The sequence below is a fragment of the Dama dama genome, chromosome 7 (assembly GCF_033118175.1).
Source record: "Dama dama isolate Ldn47 chromosome 7, ASM3311817v1, whole genome shotgun sequence".
Classification (NCBI taxonomy): Eukaryota; Metazoa; Chordata; class Mammalia; order Artiodactyla; family Cervidae; genus Dama; species Dama dama.
Window position 1 is genome coordinate 50,873,938 of NC_083687.1, and position 15,245 is coordinate 50,889,182.

At 47.1% G+C, this 15,245-nt stretch overlaps 1 protein-coding gene across 6 annotated transcripts in view; it reads right to left on the bottom strand.

Moving 5' to 3' along the window:
* Positions 1-15,245, bottom strand: part of FARS2 (phenylalanyl-tRNA synthetase 2, mitochondrial) — a 295,539-nt gene that overhangs the window by 246,670 nt on the left and 33,624 nt on the right. For all 6 annotated transcript variants that reach the window (XR_009693658.1, XM_061147689.1, XM_061147686.1 and 3 more), the window contains one exon: positions 1,112-1,731. Coding sequence is in view for 5 of the 6 variants with exons in the window: in XM_061147689.1 (XP_061003672.1) it covers positions 1,112-1,708 (597 nt within the window). In the remaining variant the exon portion in view is untranslated. The remainder of the gene's footprint in view (positions 1-1,111; positions 1,732-15,245) is intronic.

A 15,245-nucleotide genomic window follows, 5' to 3' on the forward strand; every position in this document is an offset into this window, starting at 1 on the left:
AAAAAAAAAGAAAGATTCGCACAACATGTTAGTATGTCAGCTACCAGATTCGAGGAGTTGGGTGCTTTTGAGAATGACCAGAATATCAGATTTCCCAATCAAAAAAGCTCTCTGAACCCAAACATATACTTTGGGAATAGAACAGTGACACCCTCTCACAGAGAAAAGAACGTACAGCGGCCACAAGTGTTCAGCAGGGGACCCCGAGGAAAGACCTGGGGGCAAGCAGGCACCTTAGTCTCAGCCGCGAGAGCACCAGTGCCCTGGGCTACTAGGAAATCCACCTGTGCCCAACACCACGTCCAGGTAATTAACCTCTGCTCGCTGAGGACTGGAGTGACCTAACCACAGGTCTCGGCCCTGCATCTCCAGCCCTCTGCGATGGAGGGTAAGTGTGAGTCACTGACCACCCACTCATCAGGAGAAACGCAGAGACAGGCGCGTGAGGACCGGAAGGCAAAAGTCCGACAAGGGGCAGTAAAGGCCAGCCGGTTCATGCCTCACTGACACAGCACGCTGGCCAGGACGTCCAGGGCCCTGCCTGCACCAAGGACGCCGTCAAGGACGGATGACGCACAGATGCCAAGGAAGCTCCAGGGCCCCGCGCAGCTCTGCTGGGACCAACCGGGAAACCGCGGCAGCCCTCCCTGAGACCGCAGCTCCAGGGCCCCGCGCAGCTCTGCTGGGATCAACCGGGAAACCGCGGCAGCCCTCCCTGAGACAGCAGCTCCAGGGCCCCGTGCAGCTCTGCTGGGACCAACCGGGAAACCGCGGCAGCCCTCCCTGAGACCGCAGCTCCAGGGCCCCGTGCAGCTCTGCTGGGACCAACCGGGAAACCGCGGCAGCCCTCCCTGAGACCGCAGCTCCAGGGCCCCGCGCAGTTCTGCTGGGATCAGCCGGGAAACCGCGGCAGCCCTCCCTGAGACCGCAGCTCCAGGGCCCCGCGCAGCTCTGCTGGGATCAGCCGGGAAACCGCGGCAGCCCTCCCTGAGACCGCAGCTCCAGGGCCCCGCGCAGCTCTGCTGGGATCAGCCGGGAAACCGCGGCAGCCCTCCCTGAGACCGCGCGGGTCCCCCCGCCCCCCATCCCCACCCCGCGGGGGCCGGCTCACCTGGTGGCGGGAGAAGAGGCGCACGGCCTCCAGCTGGTGGAACACGGGGTAGTGCTGGGCGTCGATCTGGTCGCGCCGGTACACGTCGCCCACCACCAGGAAGGCGTCCAGCCCCGCGCGCAGCAGGTCCCACTGGTGCGCCGACGTGTGCGCGCGCAGCATGTGCGTGGCGTTCAGGTAGTAGTTGTCGCCCTTCTTCCGGCTGGGGTGGTCGGCCGGGATGAGCAGGCTGTCGAAGTTCTGCCAGGTGGTGACCACCGGGGAGAGGTCGTCGTACACGGAGAAGAGCGGGGCCCCGGCGCGGCCAGCGTACCGCGCGTAGAAGTGCTGCTTCACCCGCTCCTTGAGCAGCCAGAGCGGGTGCTGCGGCTGGTTGTGCAGGTTCCGGCCCACCTTGGACAGGACCTTGCGGGTCAGGTTGCTGTAGTCGTCCCGGGGGTAGGACTTGCCCAGCAGCTCCACCGTGCTGCCCGCGGCTCCCGGGGCGGCCGGCCTCGGGCCCAAAGGCTGATGCTCGCGGCCCGGGTAGACGCCGCTGGCCTTCCGGGCCAGGTGGGGACGCACCTGGGTGACTCTCCTGAGAGCCCAGCAGACCATGGCGACAGCTTCCTTCACGGGTTCTGGAAAGAGGACACACACACAGCAGAGTCACCTCTCAACCGTGGAGAGTCGGTCTCCCACCCCCCAACATCAAGAGAATCATGAACATCTTGTTTGGATCCCCAATCTCGAGTTGTCCTTCCCTGGACACTTGAGACAATAAAACTGAAGCAAATGTCCTTTATTCATGTCATGTCATGTCCTGGATCCCTCACATGGAACAAACCTATGGATGTGACGACCTCCTTTTATTCTGACTCTATTCGTGGTCTCATTCCTTAAAGGAAGCCCATGACTGCATCCAACAGGCCCTGAAGGATGGAGGGAGAAAGTCTGAACTGCCATCCCCCCATTGCATCCTCATAATCACCAAGTTCTGCTCACTTCTGACAAAATGTGACTTCCGGATTAGTTCACTATATTGCAAGATGACATGAACACTTTTTTTTTTTTTTTTTTTTGGATGTTTCAAATAAAATACACCAATTTAGGTAATGGTTATTTTTATGTAATTTTTTTAAAAATAGAAGTGAAAACTGAAGGAAATATTACAGAGTGATAGCCCACACCGGTGGACAGCTGGAACTATCTTTATAGATGCAAATCTTTCCTATCCTCACATCTGGTCATGTCACTTCCACTTAATACCCTTGCAGGATCCCATCAATGACACGTCTGTTTGGTAAAAGAGCAGGTTCCCAGTGCACACCGCGGGAAACCAGGGGCAGGGCTGCCCTCGCCCGGGGAGAGACGCGGAGCAGCCAGGACACAGAGAGTGGCCAGACCTTTCTCCTAACGCCCAGGATTCAACAAGAGGACCAGACTTCACAGCTGGAGGTCACGCGGCAGTCACCTCGCACAGGCTGTGTGCATCAAAAACGAGGTGACAAAGAGCCGCTGGAGAGGCCCAAACCCTAAGGTGCTGGGGGCGTTGAGACGACACCAGAGATGTCTGGACGCTCTCACGGGCCCACGAGCAGGTTTAAACGGACTCGGGGATCTCCGGCATGAAAAGCTTTAGATGTCAAATTCCTACAGTGGTAAAGACAATTGCCGTGAACTTAAATCAGCCAAACCCATCTTCTAAAACTTGGCATTGTTACCACTGAGTTACTATCAAGCCCACAGGTAGGTGGTGATTTGACTTCTAGGCTCTAGATACTACCAAGAAAGCACATAACCTCATGATAATAAATGCATTAAAAGGGAAAAGCATTGCTCCAAGTGACCATCCAAGGCATGCCGGGGGTGCACCCCGGCATCACAGACCACCTGGATTACGGAGCTGAGAACACCCAGCTCCGAATTAAATGCCTGTGCACCTGTGAGGTGGCTTACTAGATGCCTGGGCATGGCCCTGGTGTCTGAGACAGCCGTCACGTGGGAAGTTTTCACGGAACCCAGAAACTCACGGAACCCAGATTTATTCATTTATGGCACTGTTTTGTCAGAGTTGTGGCGGAAACTGTTTTTGGCTGAGCTTCAGTGGAAATCTGTCTTCCCCTCCACCGTACTCAGTGGCTTGTCACCGCCGCAGATATAAATTTTAAATATGCCCGAGCCGCCTTCTGCATCTCAGCACTCAGTCACGCTGGTGGGCTGTCAGCGACCCGGCTCAGCGCCCTTGGGAGACACAAGAAAGCCTCTTCCCTCCAAAGGCGTGTGCTGTCACCACGCTCAGGAGCCTTCTGGGGAAGGTGCTATCACTGCACACAGCCTCTGACTGCTTTGGGCCCTCAGGCTTCTCATAGAAAACAGTACCTATCTCCTAGGAAAAGATCTTGTTCATAATGTACTTAATTCATTGCTGGTACATAGGACACAAGATAAGTTAAACTAAAGGTTAAAAATGGCCCATGAAAGGTTAAAAAAAAAACAGACTGTTAAAAAAACAGTCACCCACTGAGACAGAGAACACGGGATGAATTCTGGATTTTCCCCAAATGATTTCCATGCGTGTGTCTGCAGCTGGAGCAACCTGGGACGTGCTGAAGTTAAGAACGGGTGACAGAGCCACATTACCAAATTCCACATCCATCCAACTTATTTACTGCGCTGGCGGATCTGCTTCTGGCAGAAGAAGAGCAATGTGGCATAACCTCCCCATTAGTGACGTGAAACCCTCTGATGTCTCGCCTCCAGGTTCACGGTCAAACCTCACTGTGGTCCAGAGTCAGTGACAAGCATTGCGTGGTGTTGATTTATCGGCCTCGTTTCCAGCATTAGCAGCTGCAGAAATAGCGGTTTCAAGGCTGAGCTCTTTCAGGTTTTAGAACGTGAAGAATCTGTTAATTCTACTGTGTAATCAGTTTCATTCTATTGTGTAAGGACTGCACACTCGTTCCTCAGGGGACATAAAACCCCATGGTCACCAGGCTCCATTATAGATGTCACAATGTTGAGTAGGCAAATTTCAAAAATACTACTTTTCACAAGAAGCTGAAAAGTAAGGCTGTGAGCAACTTTTGGCAGGAAAGAGCTCTCAAGAGGGGGCCCCTGTTGGTCTTGTCACTAACCTGAAATCAGACACCCCCATGTTCTATTCACATCCAGCCCAAGCACACCTTTCAGATCTCCGAACCACACAATGCCTATTTGTTCTTTCCATAGATCAGAGGAAAAGAAATGAAGACTAAGTCATTAACAGGTGACCAGATTGCTTCCCTAGCATCCCCTTCACTAATCGCTCGAACAAACTATGAGAACAAGCTAACATCTAAAGAAAAAAATCACAAAAAGTCCACAGGCTGGCACACCAGCCTAACCCCCACATCTGAGTGATTAGCTGAGATGACTTCTTCAGTTTTTCCCTTTAAAAACCCTCATGGCAAAAAAAAAAAAAACCCTCATGGCTGGGCAGAAAATTCACATACGGCTTTGGAGGGACCCAACCCCCTTTATAGCCTCCCCTTGCCTTCCTTCTGAGGATAAATAACATGTTTCACTTTCTTAGGCACCTATGTGTTAGGGAATGACCTTTAGGTACTTCCAGAAATAGCATTTTCTTTAATTTTGATATATTAATATTGACATATTAACAGGCTCATTGGAATTTTAATTACATGGCAAAACAGTAAATGGGTTCAATTAAAGTGTTTTCACCTCTCTTATCTCACAGGTGATGTTACTCAGAAAGGAACTGTAATAAAATAGTGTAGAGAAATAAAACACATCATGTTATGTTAGTATAATTGATGCTTTTGAATTGTGGTGCTGGAGAAGACTCTTGAGAGTCCCTTGGACTGCAAGGAGATCAAACCAGTCCATCCTAAAGGAAATCAACCCTGAATATTCATTGGAAGGACTGATGCTGAAGCTGAAGCTCCAATACTTTGGCCACTTGATGCAAAGAACCAACTCACTGGAAAAGACCCTGATGCTGGGAAAGATTGAAAGCAGGAGGAGAAGGGAGTGACAGAGGATGAGATGGTTGGATGGCATCACCGCCTCAATGGACATGAGCTTGAGCAAGCTCCAGGAGATAATGAAGGACAGGGGAGCCTGACGGGCTACAATCCATGGGGCTGCAAAGAGTCAGACACGAGTGAGCGACGGAACAACTACTACAATGTTAGTAGAAGCTAGTTCTGAATTCAGGAAAATCTGTATCAACACACTCATACATTTTAGAGAAACAAACAAGACTGGGTTACAGAATGTTCATATGACCCAAACTGAAGGAGTTAAAGAAGCCAAGAACACAGCTGAAACTTTTCAAATAGGGCAAAGATCTTACCAAAGGGTCACCAGGAACCAGGCAGAGTTCCGTCCCTGGGAGAGGAAGACCGAAGAGGAAAGGCCACGAGCAAATGAAGTCTGTCCCCGGAGACAAGGCCACATGTTACCAGGAGAGCTCTACCTGGAGAATAACAGGGGCTATTCGGGGAGGGGTTTTATGCAACACACAAAGAATAAAATCACAGAGAGTCCAGCCTAGATATGCAGAAAGACGAGAAGATACTGTTTGTACAGATTCTGGAATTCACTGGGCAGCAGGAAAACTTATCTCCTGCTGGCTTGGTTGAAGCCAACAGAAATAGAGTCACACTTTTCATGCCAAATCAACCTACTGGTAAGTAACTGTCTGTGGACATGGACATCTCTCCCTCTAGCAAATAACCAATATAGGGTCAGGTGGACACTGCGTTTGGATATCATTAACCTGCAGTAGCATGAAATGCCCAGGAGAACGTCTGAACACGGTTGCAGTAAGAGCATCCCGGACTCCTTCCTTGGGCTCTGTCCGTTTGGACACAATGACTATTTTCCCCCAGATCTGGTGTGCCCAATTCCTAGATGTGATCGTGGCCACTGGTGAAACAACCTTGCTTTTCTACTTCAGGCCCTTTAACACCGGACAGCATGAAGTATATAAACTCTTTCCTCTAAAGATGCACCATCAAGATGTGTTTTTCTGATGGATTCTGAAGCATGTAAGCGGCACAAGGGAAGCCCCCAAGGCAGAAAGAGAAGGCTTCAGCACACAGGGGGGTCTGCAGCTCGCAAACACCCGCCACCCTTTACCATTCACAAATGCTCTTCCTCGCCAGAATAAATGAATGCATCCTTACCTCAAATAACTATCTATCTACCACTGGTTTCAGCAACATATTTAAGGTATGGCTTAAAGCCACCAGCAAGAACCTGGCACTGGACTCTGCCGCCTGGGGCGCCTGGCTTCCGCGGGCTGGCAGAGGCCCAGCTGCTCCATAAAGGAGCGCGCACTTGTCAAGACAATTACGAAGAGCTCGGCAGCTCGCTCAGAGGGCAGGCCCGAGGAGAGGCAGCGCCCAGGCACGCAGATCAGAGAGCCTCCCACCCCCCGACACCAAGGCCTCCTTGTGAAATCGGCACCTTCTGTGTAGATAATGTCTTTTATTAAAACTAAGTCTAAGGGGAGAAAAAAAGGAGCAGCGAGGGCAGTTCTAAACACAACGGTTATCTGAATACACAAGGCCGCGTTCCCATTCAGAAGAGAGGTATTTTCATCACTGTAATTCAGCGGAGAAATGACTAGCAATACCATTCTTAGCACATAAATGCCGTGTTTTCAAGAATGAGAGATTGGAAAGTGTTCTGCCATGCTGGAAACTTCTTAATTATTCAAGAAGAGAGGAGTCCTCAAGAGTAAAGTAGCTTGTGATGGACACAGACAAATGGAAAAACACAACTTTTTAAAGGTTTTTTTTTTTTTAAAACACACACACACAAATCACTGGACTCAGTTCCAAGAGAAATCAGTTTTACTGTCACAAGTCAAAAGGTGAAAATCTGTAATTAAACGAATACATGAGGGAATGACTGCAGACAAAAGACCCTGCAAAATTAATTTAAAGCCTGGTTAATAAGTATCTAAAGATGTCACCATGTTTGGAATGGCAGTTGAATTCCCAACCACTCTTTCACAAATTTTCACTTGAGAAAAATATCAGTTAAAATTAAGTTCATGTTACTAGTACCCATTAGTATGAATAGTTTCTTAAATATGCCAGGGGGGGAAAAAAATTCTTCACAATGCATATAAAAAATAACACACACTGTAAAACAAATATACCAAATTCATCCTTAATGCTCTTCAGAGTCTTATCACAGTCAAATGAAACATCAAAACTGCTAGTTAATCTCAACTTCGGTCAATCAACTAGCCATCATTTATTTTTGTCTTTAATGAAAGGTATTTACAGTAGTTCCACATGATACACATTTGGAGAATGACAGCATAATTCATTACCCACTAAATGCAGCATTCAAATAAAATGCAATAACCCTTCATGTACAGAACAGTCTTAAAACAAAAAATACTCAGCTAATGAAAAAGACTCACGTGTTCACCCAGAAATAATTAGCAAGCCGAATGGCTATGGCAAGTAAAATTAAAACTTGTTTTAAATCAACTCACTAAACTGCATATTAAAAACTATTTTAGGTAATTAGAAATAATACTGCTACACAGAAGACATGGCCTCCAGGTTCAAAATCCTTCTCTCCTAAATATTCTAAATAAACTGATTTCATCTAAGATCCTCCAAATAAAGTCGCTGCATACAAAATCCTGGAATCTTGGCTAGAGTGGAGGAAAGAATCTTTGCCAGTTCTTAGCTCCATAATTACTTTTTTTGGTCTGCTTCTGTGTTTATTTTTTTAATTTTGTTTTTAATTGGAGGATAATTATGCTACAACCTTGTGTTGGTTTCTGCCAGACGTCAACATGAACCAGCCGTAGGTGGACACATGTCCCCTCCCTCCGGAACCTCCCTCCCACCTCCCTGCCCAGCCTGCCCCTCGAGGCTGTCACAGAGCACCAACTTTGGGCTCCTGTGTCACGCAGCGAATTCCCACTGGCCGTCTACTTTACACATGGTAACGCTTATGTTTCAATGCTGCTAATCTCTCAAATCATCCCACCTTCTCTCTCCCCCGCTGGATTTACTTTTTTATATTTTCCTGAAGTATAGCTGATAGCGCTGCAATTATCAGGTAGACACCAACAGCCGGAAACATTTCTCTACCTACAAATGGTGACTCAGTGTCGCCTCTTCTCCAAAGCCTTTTCTTTCTTCCTCTCTTTCTTTTGACCCTCTTGGCAGCACCATGACAGCCAGCCACTGCTGGGCTGGCCAGTGCGGTCCTCCTAACTGGAGGAGCACCAGGCTCAGGGCCAGGCTGACCTGACTCCTGCCTGGTCCCAGGCTGTCCCTGACGTTCCCATTGCTCGTCCTCTCCTGATAAATGCCAGCCAACCTCACTTTTTGCAACAGACACAGTCCTGGTGAGTTCCTTATGAGTTTTCTTTTCAAACCAAAACAGTTTCCTGTTGACATGGTCCATAACTCCAGAGATGCTCCACCTCTGTGACACCAGGTCTTATCCTTCATACTCTGCCCACACAGAACTGACCCATCCCTTCTTTCTTCCTGAGAAGCCCACGAAACCCTCACTGCGCCCACCATCAGGAAGCTGGCCCATCTCTTGGATTTTTAAGCTCCTGGAGGAACAGGATGATGTTTCTGTCCTTTAAAAAGAACCTCTTCCCAAGTCAAAGGAGTAACCCCCACTGGGAATGCCCATGTTAGGTATTTCCGAATTGCTGTTTCACTGAGAAGAGACACCATCCGTTAACTCACAGTGATACCGCAAATGCTTTCTCCTCTCCCTACAGCAGGCCTCATGAAAATAACCAAAGCACAGCACTGAGGCTTCTCAGCAAGTCGTTCATAAGGACGCAAATCATGCAGCACTCCTTAATTCTAATTTCAGAGAGGCAGCCTCACACCTGCTAGATCATGCCTGAACACCGCATCGAGATGGAGAGTGAAACTGAGGTCCACGTCTCAGCTTCTGTCCGCCCTGAGCAGCCCCAACCAGTCCTGATCATCCCGGGCTCTCTGCTAAACCCCCTGGAAACACAGTTCTGCATTTTTCTGTAAGTTTTAAGGATTAGCTAGTACATGAAAGCATTTAACTCAAATTGCAAGATATCTGAATCGTGAAAACAATGAAAACAATACAGTCAATTCCCGTTACTCACAGCAGTTCTGATCCAGAACATCTCTGAGTGCACGGAATCAGTGGACGCTGAACCTCTGCTCCTTGGGAAAATACAGGGCCAGTTTGTGTCCCTGAGACCAATTTTCAGGATTGTGGCAGCTTATGTCTTAGCTACAGGCTGGTCAGCATGTAGCTGACTCCTTCCACCTGGTGGGGGTTTCAGTATCCACAGGACAGCTCCCAGGGTATGGCTCAGGATGTTATCTATAGCCCGGGAAGAGGAACTCAAGCTCCTTGACACTGCTCGATGACTAAACTATTATTATTTGGTCTCCTTTGACTGTTTTCCTTTGCTTCTGCATTGTCTCATGTCTCTTATTCTTTGCCTAAAGCTTGTCCACAGACAAAAAGCAGGCTGAGGACCTGGGGGGAAAAGGACCATAGGGTCCTGCTCTGTTTCACAATGATGCAAAACACACACACACAAACAGAAAAGCATCGCTGGGGTGGTGACGAGTTTTCCCTACATGAGCACCGTGAGCCTGACTGAGGAACAAAGCCCCATTCCCTTTCCTTGGGAATGGCTCAGAAAAACACACAGGGCGGTGCCTCCTGTGCCCACTCAGAGAAGTGGACACCGGAAAGGACCCTGAAGACTGGCTGGTTTCACGTGCTCCCTCTCCGGACGGGAGGCCTGGGTCCAGTGGAGGAGACCCCCAGCTCATCCCGGGGCCAGCGGGAGGCGGGCCCAGCCTCGGGGCCACGGCTCACTCTTCCACGTGGCCACGTCCCGCCATGGTCCCAGCACCCTGGAGGCTCTTTAATGAGATTTCCTGGTTGTTTTGGTGACAAGGTATTTGAAAAATAAGGTCTGTGCTTCACAGGACCACACGTTCCAGGAACAGAAGTGCGTTTTCTTCCCTGGCTGCCTGTGAAGGGTAATAGGCCTATTTTCTGATTGTGACATTTATTTGATATTCAGATTCTATTGTATAACCTAATACGAGCTGTGAAGATAATTAATATAAATGTGAAAATCTCAGGGCGAAGCAGGAGACGGGAGGAGAAGGAACATTCTTAAAGTTCAAGCAGCTCTCCTGTGCTGCTTTAGGCATTTAACTGTCTGCCTGTCTCAAACACAAAATTCAAGCATGATGCTGAATTCCTCTCCTCTCCGCTTCCCCATCACCTGTTCTGAACACAGAACACATGGGCCTGTCTGTGCCAGTGTGTCTGAGGCGCCGCAGGCACGCTGCAACTGAAAGGAACCCCACGCTGACTTTGCAGTGGAGAGGTCAAGGTGCCCCCTCACTTAACAGATTACATTTGTTTAATTGACACTGCCCCTGATGAACATACTCATGTAAATTAGAAGTTTTGCAACCTCGGCAGTCCTGGGTCTTTCTTTGCTGTTGTTCAGGTGCTAAGTCATGTCTGACTCTTTGCGACCCCATGGACTGCAGCACGCCAGGCCTTCCTGTCCATCACCAACTCCCAGAGTTTACTCAAACTCATGTCCATCGAGTCAGTGATGCCATCCAGCCATCTCATCCTCTGTCATCTCCTTCTCCTCCTGCCTTCAATCTTTCCCAGCGTCAGGGTCTTTTCCAGTGAGTCAGCTCTACACATCAGGTGGCCAAAGTACTGGAGCTTCAGCTTTATCATCAGTTCTTCCAATGAGTATTCAGAGTTGATCTCCTTTAGGATACACTGGTTGGATCTCCTTGCAGTCCAAGGGACTCTCAGAGGTCTTCTCCAGCACAATTCTAAAGCATCAATTCTTCAGCACTCAGCCTTCTTTATGATCCAACTCTCACATCCATACATGACTACTGGAAAAACCACAGCTTTTCTGCTATCTTTAAAATATCAAAATAGCAATTTGCCTTACAGATTTTCCACCTTTACAACAGATCAAAGAGAAAAATATCTAAAAGTTGCTCATTGCTTTACTAATACCTCTTGCAAAAGGTCTGGTGGAAGAACAGATGAATAGAATAATCATGACACTACTATGACTAGTATTTCTTGAGTCAATGAGCACTTCACAGATTTCACCTCATCTAGTCACCAGCAGAATTCAAGATTGATATTTTATAGAAAAGGAAAATGAGGCTGTACAAACACACAGAAAACAGGGGTCCTGGTGAGAGCCAGAGCCCAGATCGAACCCAAAGCCCGTTGTCGTTCACATCAGGAGGCCAAAGTATTGGAGCTTCAGCATCATTCCTTCCAGTGAATATTCAGGGTTGGTTTCCTTTAGGGTTGACTGGTTAGATCTCCTTGCTGGCCAAGGAACTCTCAAGAGTCTTCTCTAGCACCACAGTTCCAGAGGATCAGTTCTTCGGTGCTCAGCTCTCTTTATGGTCCAACTCTCCAACTTTAAAAATGATCCCCAGGACTTCCCCGGTCCAGTGGTTTAGACTCCAACCTTCCAATTCAAGGGGTGAGGGTTTGATCCTTGGTCGGGGAACTAAGACCCCACATGCCACACAGCATGACCAAGAAAATATAAAAATAAAATAAAGTACACTAAAAAATAAAAAAAAAAAATAATCCCCATGTTCATTTGAAAAATTAAAACAAGGGACAGAAGCTAGTAATTTTTTGAAAAACTAATAGGAAAACAATAATAATAAAAACTGGTGCAAGAACTGACAGAGCAAATACATTTGGAGATATCTAAAAACTTAATATATGTTCTCATTAATCAAGATAGAAATGGCTCATATAAGAAACAGTGTGAAGAAACTAAGTATTTGGGAGAAAAATGATCTGATCTTCACTTCATCTGACATGCCAAAATAAGACAAAAGTTCTATAATGTTTTAAAAGTTTTTTTTTTTAAGAAAACAGAAGAAATATGAGTAACTCTTCAACTGATCTGGGGTTAGGAATGAATGTTTAACAACAAGTAAATAAAAGAAACAAATGATACATATATTTGACCCATGAAAATGTAAGACTTTGTGTATGTGTGTGTGCGCTTACTCACTAGTGTCCAACCCTCTGTGACCCCAGGGACCACAGCCCGCCAGGCTCCTCTGTCCATGGGATTTTTCAGGCAAGAATACAGAGCATTTTGCCAGGTTGCCAAGTTCTCCGGGGGAACTTCCTGATCCAGGAATCGAACCCGAGTGTCCTGTGTCTCCTGCATTGTAGGTGGATTCTTGACCCACTGAGCCATCTTTGGATGTTTACAAATATAAAAAAATTTGAAAGGTTAAAAAACAGTTGGGAAACATTTCTGCATGGAGTGACAGAGTCAGCCACTGTTTACTTGAGCTCTTTGAAATGCTGACGGTCTTTTCGAGTCTGACACCACATAAATAGATCTGCGCATCATTTTAAATACAGATCTGGGAAACACGAGCATATATTTTATTTCAAAAACAAATCTGGGCTTTTGCAAACAGTTTATTTGCCCACAGATTTATGAGATGCCATACATGTGAAGAAATATCTTTGGTTTTAGAAACACTTTGAAGACTCCCAGCTTCCAGTTACACGGGAATGAAATAAAGTCTCTCTGACTTTTAAAAACCATCAAATGCCAGATCTTTGTTCTTTCAGAGAAAAAGCCCATCTTATTTTATAACTCTAGAATGATATATAATATTTAGAACTAAGATATTTTTTCCTCCACTGTGAGCTTTCTTACTAAGAACTACCTTATATTTTGGGTTGTTTTAATCTCAAAGGAAATAGTATCTGATAAATAATGTCAACTGAAAAAAATGCACCTGAGAGGCATGCGTTTTTATTTGGGGCAAAATGAGCCCAGGAGACAGCCTCTCACGACAGATCTGAGAAGCTGCTCCAAAGAGGTGGGGGGAGGGCAGTCAGTATGTATGTAATTCTGGTAAAGGGGGTACATGCAATGAAACATATTTTTGCAGAACATTACTGCTAGTCACGGGGCTTCCCAGGTGGCGCTAGTGGTAAAGAACCTGCCTGCCAATGCAGGAGATGTAAGAAATGAAGGTTCAATCCCTGGGATTCGAAGATCCCCTGAAGGGAAGGGGCATAGCAATCCACTCCAGTATTCTTGCCTGGGAAATTCTATGGACAAAGGAGCCTGGTGGGCTACAGCCCACTGGGTCACAAAGAGTGGGACACGACTGATGTGACTTAGCATGCACGCACACTCTGCTAGTCATGAGGGACAGGTGTCTGCAGTCAGGATTTTAGTGCTCTTCTAGATACAGAGTTGCAAGAACTGGGCTCATACAGTCTTCTCCTAAAAATATCTAACTATCTGAAGCCCTGTTCTTCCAGTTTTTCCTGGAGCACAGAGTGCCTCGTTCCTGATCGTCACCCTGCACTTCTTTCAGGGGCTATTGAAGGTTAGCGGCTACCGAGGCCGGTGACTGCATTCTTACAGAACTGGATGGTAAGTGCCAATTTTTACTTGGCAATAAAAATAAAATGATACAGGGGAAAAGGGTGAAAGTGAATGGTTCGATTACATCTATGCCTCTGTAATTTTTCCTGTTAAGTCGAGTCAGACTCTTTTGGACTGCAGACTGTCAGACTCCTCTATCCATGGGATTCTCCAGGCAAGAATACTGGAGTGGGTTGTCATTTCCTCCTCCAGGGGATCTTCCCCACCCAGGGATCGATCCCACATCACTTACATCTCCTGCACTGGCAGGCTGGTTCTTTACCACTGAGCTATTTGGAAAGCCCCTGTGTTTATACACCAAATGTTAAGTTTTTTTAACTTTCTATTTTGTTATATATATTTTCTTTGATGACTGACCACACAATTTCTCCATAAACTTAAATCTCTGATGGCAAGAGTGAAAAACTAATTCATGATGCCTCTACACACTGAATCACCTAATATGTCGCCTAACAGCACTGCTGAAATATTATAGAAAAATGATTTATTCATAATTTCTAATTGGTCAAAAACATGTTAATTTTCAGCTAAGAATATCTGTTCAAAAGAAGCAATGTTTGAAATCATTTCTATCTGAATGACATCTGTGCATTTAATTAAATCATTTATGGATTTTTTTTTAATATTGGTAAAAAAAAACTAACACCATTACCTAACTGCAAGACACAAAGATTAAAAACACATCTCTTAATGGTCTTATGAGCACAGCCCACCAAACCAGAAAGCTGCCACACTCAGAAGTAATGTGGACCAACATGCACCATGCTCTGTCCATGGATCATGGACAAAGCACCACCATGGTCGCCCACAGGTCACCGGGGATCTCTTCTCCATGTCGTCCCCACCTCCCCTCGGCAGGGTTTCCCGGAGAACACCTGTCCCTCTCTCCCGCCTTGGTCATCACAGAGGGTCGGGTGGAGCAGAACTGAAGTGGACAAGGAAGCCGCAAGCGTGCGAGTCACTAGCAGTCACCCGAGGTGAGGACGCAGAACTGCAAGCAGGAATTCCTGACAAGCACATGTGACAGTCACTCACGCTGGGGACCGGGGCTCTCACAGGTCAGAGGCCCCAGCAGACGGTCACGTGCCTGAGAAGCCGGATCCCATCCCAGCAGCTTCACGGAAAGCACGAACCCGTGATGGACATCCTCAGATGGAAGCATCAGACCCTAACCTTAGAGTCAGAAAGCCTGCGCCTCGAAACCAGGCTTGGACACCCCAGGAGCTCGATGGTGGTGGGCGAGGATCCACACCACAAGGGAGCACGGCTCATCTGTCAAGGCTGCGAAGTTTGACTCAATAATTGCTTCTTCCCTGGGGAGACACATACAGCTTTTAATTTTTTTCTCTGCTATTAAGTGATTCACGATTACTTTATGTTAAAAAAAATAAACATGAAAATGCAAAGAACAAAGGAGAAAATGCAGACAAGAACAAAGGAAAATATTACTTCTTAGGTTTATCTTTTAAACCAACGCACCAGAACTATGAACTATTTCATACTGCCGACCATCTCTTTGTGAGGACCCAGATCCCCAGGTGAGGCTGAGCGGGGGGACGGGACATCCGCTGTTCTTCACCACCAGGACTTCCTAGTGTAAAGTTCTGGCGTCCTCACCCAATTCCAACGTCTCCGCCACGG